Raw genomic sequence first — 10,923 nt, 5'->3', positions numbered from 1 at the left:
GCTGAGACAAGCTAAAAACCTAGACTACAAAAAGCTCATTCAGGTGGTTAAGGCATTCTTGTGATTGCATAAAACATACTTATAATAAAAGGCCACTTGGTCTATGTTATGTAAAAGGTATTTTTGTCACATAAATATAAATTCTTACATCAAAGATTTTGTAATGTGCAACTTAATAATAGAATGAACTTGGCACTGGGTTGTGATATTAGTTGACCCTGCAGATAAAATACAGGATTTACTTTTCCATGTGAAGGTGTTGCTTCTTTGGAGTCACTATCATTAGTAAGAAGTCAATATGCTAATCAGATCTGGCTCAGTTTCCTCAGAGATTGTTGTCTCACATATTATTGGGGTTATAACACAGCATGTTCAGTTTGATGTTCTCATCCCAGTGGCGCAGCAGCATGAACAGCTGTCTGGCAGCTCCTTTCAACCCTGCCAGGTCCACTCCCTCAGGAAGCTCCTGACATCGCAGCCAGAAGTCTGCCTTTGCTGCCACCAGCTCCCACTCCATAAAGTATCCGGCACAACGGTGCTCGAGCCAGGCTAGAGCCACAGCTGTGGCCCAGCTTGAACCCTCCAGGTCCTCTTGAGCTGAGTGGCTGCTCCCCTGGAGGTCAGCAGGCTCTGCCAAATATCCTTCACATACATCTGTCTCCGATCCACGGCCACTATCTGCTTGGCCCTGGCTCTGGTTCTGGCTCTGAGAGTGGCCAACAGATAGCTCTAGGGAACCTTCTTCAGAGCTGGGGAGGTCAGGGGGTGAGGTGACGGGGTCTCGGTCAGAGAGGTGTCTTCGGCGGAGCCTCGGTTCCAGCATCAAGGGGGTGTCATCTGGAGTGTGGTGAAAAGGAGGTGCGGCTTGTTTGGCAAGGGAGGAGGCAGAAGGAGAAAACGTAACATGGTGACTAGTGGCAGGTTTGGCAGAGGAGGATAAAGATGGAGCACTGGGAGATATGCAGCGGAAGGGCGGACTGAGGCTGCGGCGGTGGAGGCTGTAGGGTGAAGCCCTCTTCAGGCGGTCCAAGGAGATCTGGACACAGTCGGAGTAGATCTCTGTCAGAAGAAAAGCTCCTGACGCCAGCTGTAGGCGCACCTGAGGAGACACCATGGATATGTGAATTAATTAACACATGCTTGCTAGATTAATGCATATGTTGTGTCTTCACAGCTCACCAGGGGCAGGTAGTCTGGAGCTTCAGTTTCAGGTTGTTTCTCAGTCTCTGCAGACAGACAGTGGGACTTCAGAGGAACCTGCTTTCCTGATGAAATAGAGGACCTGAGTCTGCCAAGTGGGAACCTGGAATATATTCAAAAGGGTTTTGGTGGGTTTTGAATATATATAGCCATCATAAATAATATTGCCCACATTGCAGGCCATGCGAAAAAAATATTAATAAATAAATTAAACAAATCAGGGGAACAGTCTTGAAAATGATTAATACAAAATGTAACTATTCTAATGGGGTATGATTGACACAAATGTTGTTATGACCTAATAGGACCCCCCTATATTGCAGGTTCTTAGGGGTAATTTAGTTATTTAAGAGGTTTAAGACTTTTTCTATTTAGTCTTTTGTTTTGTTTTGGGGTTTTTTGGCAATGGCCTTCACATTGTTATGCCACATTTACCAGTTATGTTTGACTAGAAATATTTTATATTGATATGTCAGTCTCACCTGGTGCTAAAGAAACTCTCCATCGACTTGCTCTCTATAGATCGATGTGATCGAGTGCATGCAGAGCTGTTTATTGCTGAGGCAGTAGCAGAGTAGGCGCTGCCTCCTACACCTGAGACAGCAGTGTGGAATAAAACATCAAACATTATTGTTTCATCAGCACAGGGGTAAAGTGAGGCTTCCTAACTGTGTTTAAAGCCTCATTTTACCCAAATTACAAAAAATTACACCTTTGTGGCACACCTTGCTGTATACAATTTTCAGTGGAACTGTTTTCGAAGAGATATGATTTAAAGTGTGTTATGTGGATTATCCAGTGTACCAACAGTGGTGAGGAAGAAAATATGTTTTGGTTTGGGTTTTTTTTGTAATTTGGGCGAATAAATACTTTCAAAACTACCACAGGGTTTATTGGTGTTTATAATGAAGTCAGATGAGAGCAGTTCTGCATTTTTCTCCTACAGTATACAGACTCACCTTCAATTATGAACCCTCAGTTTGGTAAGAAGCAGCTAACCTTGAGACTACACTGACACTAGAGTGTTTTCACTGAGCAAGCGGACAGCAGTACTTACTAGAGTCCCAGGATGTAAGGCTACAGGGTGAGGCAGGAGTGTCATCTCTGTCTGAGAGATACAAAGATTGTTGATGACCTAAAGTCTTGACAATAGAAGTGGGTGTTGGCATTATTCAGTCTGTCTACCTGTAGAGTTACAGGTGTCCTCAACCTCTTCGCTGTCTCGACTGGTGCGCCGTCTGCCCAGACCCACAGAATAGGCCCTCTGCCTGCGGCTACCGGACTGGGAGCTCCTCCTGTTCCCCAATTGCATCCCTATGCAAACACACACACACACACACACACACACATACACACAGCATAAATACAGAAAAAATTTGTTTTAAAACAGTAACTTAATCCACATACATTTACCCATGCCATAAATGGAATTAAATCTGTGTATTTTCCACATATTTTAGACACTGGCTGCTACAGTATGTGGGATGTAGTTCAATGTTATGAAGACCTGTAGTTTGGATGTTCATGCCATCTTGCAAGCCTTTGTTGGGGTTGCTGTCAGTAGTAGTGAAGGCAGTGTACATGCAGATGATGTTACAATGCTTACTGGTCTGGATAGCCTTCATACGGTATCGCTTAGCTGAACCTAAGACAGCATCAAAAGCAACATCAAGTAAAGAGGTATACAGTATTTATATTGTTTAAGATAATTTAAATCAATTATGTTTGAAGCAGTTACACCTCACCGTGTCCAATATCGTTCTCCTTCTCTGCCATTTTCTCAAAGTCTCTTATAACTGACCGAGCAGTCAGCTGGTGAATGATCTCCTCCCATGATTCTCCTCCTCCTTCCCCACATCCTTCAGCCACTGTTGTCTCCTGGCCCTCAGGGATCCAGAGGTGCTCTAGGTCCACAGAGACCTCCCAGGACACAGGCCTACCACTCAGCAGGCCATGAATGAGGGAGCGGCACTGACCCGGTGCGGGATCTTCTGGGGGTACGGCAGTGAAGAGATACTCTGGGTCTGTGAAGCTGTCCCAATCCATAGGAGAGGCAGGGAACAGGAGTCCATCTGATGGTCAGATTAAGAAATAGAGGGACTGTAATTGGATGGAGTGAAAAAAGGACAGATAGTACTGCTTTTCTCAACAATATAGCTTACTGGAGTCGGTCAGGCTTCTGCAGGACAGGGTCCCTCTTGATGGAGGCTTCGTCTCCCCATCACTTTCATCCAGCCTCCCTTCCAGCACTTGGTCGAAGGAGACCCTCTCCAGAGCTCTCCTCAGGCGATGCATCTCCAGCTCGCCCTGGGGGGATGAGAAACTCCGCGCTGCCATGGTTGAACGAGCCAGGGCCTTTTGTCTCCTACGAGACTCCTCACCTCCATCCAGACGCCCATGCTGGTTGTACAAGAAGGGAAATCAAACAAAAGGTAGGCAGACAAACAACACAGCATCTGTGAACATTTGATAGTTACTCTGTAAGGAACTCTTAAAGAACTCTGAACATTTCTCTCACAGTCTGGCAACCTGACAACCTGGCTCATCAGGTAGGGACGTCCAATCTTTTGCAGAACACTTGTCAACAACCTTTAATACTTACAGTCAAGTAAGAGCAAGACAGCTAGAGGTTGCACCCTTTTCTCAAAAAACAACATGTCTTGTATTCTTGTCTATTTGCGGACAAATTGGTACCTTCTATTTTTTGACAATAGATTTCTCCTGGTATGATTGTTGAAACTTGTCACAACATAGTAAAAAGAAACAAAAACTGCTATAAAACTCTAGAGTGTACGTTCTGTCATTCATCTGCAGGAATGTAAGACTGTTATCATCAATTGTACCTTTTTTGCCCCGTTACCAGGGGCTTCAGCCGAGAGGTTTTGTTGCCATGCTGAGTCTGCCCAACGAGACAGGGATGATCTCTGTTCTGGAGGGGGCATCTTCTCAAGGCCTTGGGGTAAAGACCCTGTATCCAGCACTGAACCAGAGGAGTGCGGGTCAGTCAGAAAGGCCCCGCCTGCAGAGTCAGAGTTTGACGAGGCATGTATGTGCGAGTGGGACTGTGTTTGTAGACTCCGCTCACTACTGAGGGAGCAACGAGTAAGGACATACTGCTCCTGGATGTAAGAGCTCTCCTGGATCCTCCTCCTCACATCACTGGACCAGTCTAGCTCCACACCTAGAGTGGACAAACGCCAAGTGTTAACCACTGTGGTATGAGGTGTTCAGTATGCTAATGTGAGTCTTCCATTAATGACTGACTGACCTGGACTGGTGCCAGGGTCTGTGTCTCTGGCACAGGAGAACTCAGAGGAGATTTCTCTGGAGATCTCCCTCAGTGCCTCCTCCAAGTCGGCGCCATCTGCACACGTCACCACCGGCATTAGCTCAGAGGCAGGTGGTGAAAGCTCATCATTTGACTGGCATAAATCAGAACCCGTGGAGCCACGATGTACACTTTTATAGCCCCGTCCTTGAGACTAAAAAAAATGTTAAAAAAAAATAAAATGTACATATATATATGAAAGTTAGATTTCAGATTTCTTTCCCTCTGCAGACACAAGCACACATACAATGAGGTTTACTTAATGAATGCAGTTTACCTCTGCCTTTCTGGCTTTGAAATGTGTCATATCAAACAGAGTACAGTATCCAATGAGGCGATTCCCAGGGTAGAGCGGTGGGATTTCATTGGGTGAAAGAAGAGCCTCCATGTTTTCAGGGAGGTACCAGTCAATCCGTACATCAGTCAGTACAGGTTCAAAGGCCTTTTTCAGGGACTTGATTAACTGAGGAGTAAGATTAGTCACAATGTTTTAAAATTAAGGTTTAAAATGAGTTTATGCAAACACTAGTGACTAGTAACTAGTGTTTCAAAGTTCAATGCTTTATGTTTTCATCATTCAAAGTAAATTTATGCCTATAATTGTTCTGCAAATCTTATTTTCTCCAATAGGTGGCATTACTGCAGTGCTGCTGACCTTGGGCTGGAGTCTCTCCTCATCATCCAAGAACTCTGTCGTACCTCCTGTCAGTTTGGCAACGCCCTGCAGGAGTCTTCTGCAAGCTCGGGGACCCAGGCCCAGGCCAAAGCATCTGCAGAGGTGTACAGATGTTATCATGTGTATCATTTTCTATTATTTCTCGTTGGTCCTTGATGCTATACGCTATGCACACTGTGCAGTATGTGTCTTTTTGTCATTTGGTTTTGCTATCTGAGCAAATTCAGCATCTGTCTTTTGCAGCAGCTAAGATTTACGTAGGCATTTCTTTTTAAAACCTAATGTCATACATGGGCTTCCTTGTGTTCACAGGAAATAGAACAAATTTGGACTCGTCACAGACAGAACTGTTATTTAGGCACTCAGCGGGATCACAAGCTATTTGGCTAATTGAGAGTTCGAAAAGAGCAGGGGGGACAATAATTGAAAAGGCTGAGATCTTGGGTGATCTCAGCATTATATAGAGATGAATAAGAGAAAATGATAATGATGTAAAAACAAGACAATAAATCCTATTTTGGTACTATGGATATCGATTGTAGGCATTGTCATTTACATATATTGAAGTTAATGAATTACATGAGTGACAATGGAAAAATGTACATAGTTTGTACAGGGGCAGCAAAATTACAGTGGAGAAAGTCAGTCCAACAGGGGAATACTGATGAGGGATTAAAGGAGTTGTTGTGCATTGCTGAAGGGCCTAGGCAAAACCAGAGGACCGTAACTCTTATTGCAGAGGAGAGCACTTAACAGGATTACTGGGCGGGACTGAAAATGACCTCAGCCCTTTCTTTACTGCCTTTCACAGTGCTTTGGTCTCACTTCTTCAAGATGGCTGTTAGCTTCTGTCCTTCTCTCCTCCTCTCTTTCCTGCCCCATATTGTGTTTATGTTATACTTATTACCTCATTCTCTGCTTCATTGTTTCCAACAGTGATGCTTCCTATGTTTCTTGTCACATGTCAGCTAAAGAATAAATCGTTGTTGTTCAAATTAATAGGCTATCCATTTTGTATGTCTTTGCCTCATATTGGGCATCCTGCTGGCATCTTTGTGTATATATATGTATATATATGTACATATGTACATGTGTAATAGATAATTTTGTCTCCATACCTGCCAGAACATGTGTTTCTGCGGACCAGTTCCAGCACTTTGGCCACATTGCTGATAGATCCGTCTGTGACAATGAAGACCTGGCGAGGATGTGAGCGCTGCATAGGCTGTTGGTACACCCAGGACAGTGCCCCAAGCAAGTTGGTGCCTCGCATGTCAGCTCTCATCCTCTGGACATACTCATATGCCTGCATTAGAGTGACCTGTATAAATATATATACAGTATATATATATATATATATATGTATAATGTAGGGGTAAAGAGAGAGGGTGAGAAAGAGAGAGAGAAAAAGCAAAGGTCACAACAGTGGAAGCAAGCATCAGAAAACAACACCTGCCTCACTGCATGATGTCGCCTATGCAAACATCATCTATGTTGTCAAAATAAATTCACTGTTTCATATCAGATGCCCCAATTACCCTGTGAGAGAAGAATTGAATCAGACCTTCTCTAATAAAGAGACAGCAAACATACATACACATTAGCACCTGCCTTAAAACCACCTCAAATCACACTGTGAACAAACACGCCTGACAAGAGAAGTGATGGAAGGACATCTCCTTCCTTACTGAAAATGCATGAAAGGTCACCATATGGTCAGGAGTAATGTGCAAAGGCTGTTTGTCCTTGCAGCCCATGGTCTGGATAACACCTGATACTCTGCTACTAAGGCAACCCAAGAACCTGACCTATTGCCTGATTAGCAATGGACAGAGAACAGAGAAACTAGAACTGATTGTCCTACATGGTTGAAAAACACCTACTTTCAGGAAACATGATGCACAAATGCTCCATGTACTCTCTTTTATTGGTATTTTAATATATCATTTCTTTCACTGGGATCTTTTACTATATAAGTGCAGATTCAAATTATGTATAAACCAACATCAGTGCAGAGCCTGCTGGAGGTGAACAGGGGCTTGATGGTGGTGCCAAAGCCAACAATGTTGAGCATGGTGCCGGACGGGACACTCTTCAATGCTACCGTCATGGCGTCCTGTAGAAACAAGAAGGGATAGACTGGATGGAGCAACATCGATGCACACAATTACAGCCCTACTTATGTACACTAACCTCCTCTTCATTGGTATGTTTTTTTTCTGACTGCAGCTTACCTTTACACGACGGATGTTGGTTCCACTCATACTGCCACTACGGTCAACAAGGAACAGCAGCTCTCTGGTGGCTTTGTTCAGCTCCAGAGGTTCACACAGCAAGTCAGGACAAAAGTTGAGCATCAAGACGGGGCTGTTCAGGATGTCCTTGTGATACCGCTTCCTCACAAACTCCAGCTGCAGGCCGAAAGGAGCATCGACATGTTAGCTTTTAGGGCTCAGGATAAGGATAAATGCATATCAAAGGGAATGAGATATCAAAGGCAAATGGAGGTAGTAAAGCAGTGTGGCATACCACCGACCTTCCTCTCAGGTTCAGAATCTTTGCGGGTGCAGCGGATGAAATCACGGCGGGAACAGATCTGCTGTTCATATTGGCTGAAGGAGAGCCTGCCTCTCTCTATAATGACCAATGGGCTGTGAGGTTCTGTGACAAAGTTTTGTGAATGCAATTCACTGTCAAAAATCTGAAAAAATAACATGGCAGGAAGAATATTTTGGGGAAACAGCTTCGAAATTGCTCACCACTAAGGTGCAGAATGATCTCTATGTGTCTGTCATATGGATGCTCCTGAGCCAAGGTGATGTAGGTGGCAGAGGCACTTTGGGCACACGGGTCTGCATCTGCCCTCAGGGCGTGAGTGGGGCTCTCCAGTCCTAAGAATTGATTTAGGATAAGATAATAAAATGGGAAAAAAAGAGAGGAGATTACTTTTTCCTGTTGACTCCGTATGGATTTGGTGGTCTAATTGTGTTTGGATTCAGGCCCTCTCTGTTTTCTGATGAAATTGCCCACACATATTTTATTTTGAATCAAACTGATTTTAGAGGAGAGGAAGTACCGGCCAGCAGGCAGGCCCCCCTGACCAGCAGCTGGAAGTTGAGTTCATAGGGTGCTAAATTGGCAGCTGGACTGGTGAAGATGGCATGGGCACACTGCTGCTCTGAATCAAGGACCCGGTCTTGTTTTCCTGAGGTTGCACCAAAACAGCTAGTTGGTCTGAGGAGGATAGCAATGTAGATTATTTGAGAAATCCAATACATGTTGAACAAGTAGCCATTAGTCTAGATTACATACATTTTGTTACATGTGAGACATCAGATAAAACATTAAAAACTATTTTTAGTTAGTTGTGACATGAATATAGTGGTGTACCCAGTCTCCTCTGATTTTCCCCCATTTTCACTCCTGCTCGCCGTCATCTGGCCTGTGACAATTGGGGTAAGCAATGTTGGGTAGACAATGCGTATCGCTCCATTTTCTAAAGTGGGGAGCTCAAGTGTGGTGCTTATGACAACGGACACTATATCCATGGGGCCAATGACTCCTGTGCCCACGATGAAGGTAGTTCTTTCTAGGTCTTCGTCCAGGATTAGATGCCCTGGATATAAAATACAGCAGGTACTCACATGTTAAAACAGACTAATTGTTAATCACGCCTTCGTTAAATTATAAATAACCAAAGACTTCAAAAGAAATCCTTATTTTGTGTGATGTAAGCTACAGTTGGATAATTATTGCATGTTCATGATACCACAGTTCCCATAATATACCATCCACTTCAAGATGATTTATGTTTGTACTAAGTGAATGCCATTTCACCATTAGGCAGCCAGCCAAATCTATTCGCCTCTGTCTGTCCTTTCTATCCTCAGTGACGCTAATACAGGACAGAGAAGGGACAGTAGTTATATTTGTATTCATGTTGAGTACGGATCATTACAACTTCAGAAAACAGTCCTAAGTGGATGATATGATTTGTGGTAATACCACAGTATAGTATACATTTTTCTCTTCAGTCTTACCCAATTTATTTTCTGAGCTCAAAGCTAATTATATCATGTTTTATGGGCATTTCAAGTAAGTATTTCATTAGTATACAGAGATTGATACATGTGTTGATGCTGAGGTAGTTTTCATCAGGTCTGGGTTTTGTAAAGTGTCTGCAGACCACAGTAGTGGTATCTGTAAATGAAAAGTTCATTACAACTCATCTACTGATGAGCTTTATTATTAGAGGGCTAATTGATGATAATGTGTAGCCCCAAAAGCATGGGTAATGTGAATGCTAGACATAAATGCATACTTAATTTCTTACTTGTGAAAGCCTAAGAAATCATGTCAAATAAATCTATGTGCACATTAAATTCAGATCTTCTCCTTCACCGCATTCCTCCACCCTCCATCACTCACCGTTGGTGCATTGCATGTCCATGTTGGAGCTCCCACAGCAGCCCCACTCCTGGCCATTTCCACAGTAGCCTTCAAAACCAGATCCTGGGCAGCAATCCAAACAGCAATCCTGCAGCTTCCCCCGGCTCTGGATCTGCACCCCTACCAGCCGGCCCGCAATCACAGCCTCAAAGCCCACCACAACCTCCTTTTCCCCAAGTGGGTACACAAACACACCTGGATAAAAGAATTAACAGTATTTCAAAGTGCAGCAGATATATTGTATATATTTTAAGGTTGTTTTTTAAAAGTTTTTGCTACTTAATCGCTGATGAATTTCCCTTGCTATAAATCCTCCTGAGCTAAATGATTGCCTTTTATTATTTATTTTATCTCTTCTACTGCCTACAGTATGATAGACTACTCACTGTTGGTTATTTTAATAGACACTGTTGTCATTCTCATTTCTTTAAAACAAAGAAAAATACCAACCTGGCCCTTGAATGAAAAAAGCTGATTTCTAAAGGAAGGCAAATGCTGCAATATTCAAGTCACCTTCTTCAGATTGATTGATACTTTCCTAAATCAAACGCGTTATTTAGGATAATTATCAAATGGATGGATTATTAAATCTGAATCTAAATTATAATTAAACTCTCTTTCAACTAATCATCAGTTTTAGATAAAACTTTATTCCAAATGAAATTCTCCTCTTGGCATCGAATATTACTGTTAAATTTTAAAAATATTTACTACTGTCAGAATAAAATGCTCGTGGTCCATCACATGAAGATTCACAAAATGTTTCTTGCTGGGTTATTAGCTTAGCCCACATTAAAGAATTTCCTCTCAGATGTCAAGAAATGACAAGATTTAATAGTGGTACAGTAAATCTAAGTTCAATACATTTGCTATGCAAATTAGACTTTTTGCTGAATAACCACAATCTTTTCAAACATCATATGATGCAGAAAACAGTTTTGTCAAGTCATTTTTCTAGCCTACCCTGTAATACATTTTTAGAAGTAGTTGAGGCTTTCTAAACTAATTCTGAATGCAGTTGCTAGAAATATACTGGTTTTACAAGAATATATCCCCTTTGCACCCAGCACTCACCTTCAACAGATTCTATGTCAGCGTTGGCATAGGTAAGGTGTGCATTGATGCCCAGGGAGCAGCCATTAGCACAGGATTTGATGCATGAGGCTTTGAGTAGCAATGGTTCCCATGTGGAGCGGTTTCTTAGTCCCACCATCTTTTTAGGGTATCAACAAGCCTCTACTCCGCTGGTTGCATGAGAACACAGGAACAC

The 10,923-nt window shown here is 42.9% G+C and overlaps 1 protein-coding gene across 1 annotated transcript; it reads right to left on the bottom strand.

The window, feature by feature from the left end:
* Positions 1-340: 340 nt before the first annotated feature.
* Positions 341-10,866, bottom strand: vwa5b2 (von Willebrand factor A domain containing 5B2). Its single transcript, XM_062429008.1, has 21 exons — positions 10,728-10,866; positions 9,633-9,848; positions 8,595-8,820; positions 8,281-8,438; positions 7,964-8,095; positions 7,741-7,865; positions 7,439-7,615; positions 7,210-7,320; positions 6,323-6,525; positions 5,184-5,298; positions 4,806-4,991; positions 4,469-4,682; positions 4,044-4,381; positions 3,363-3,600; positions 2,946-3,272; positions 2,708-2,845; positions 2,386-2,514; positions 2,258-2,308; positions 1,683-1,785; positions 1,180-1,303; positions 341-1,099 (listed from the first exon to the last, which is right to left on the bottom strand). Exons 1-21 carry the CDS (start codon positions 10,864-10,866, stop codon positions 341-343), a joined length of 4,209 nt encoding a protein of 1,402 aa, XP_062284992.1.
* Positions 10,867-10,923: the final 57 nt, after the last annotated feature.

This window comes from Scomber scombrus, chromosome 11 (assembly GCF_963691925.1).
Source record: "Scomber scombrus chromosome 11, fScoSco1.1, whole genome shotgun sequence".
Classification (NCBI taxonomy): Eukaryota; Metazoa; Chordata; class Actinopteri; order Scombriformes; family Scombridae; genus Scomber; species Scomber scombrus.
This window is presented reverse-complemented; position numbering and strand designations above follow the sequence as displayed.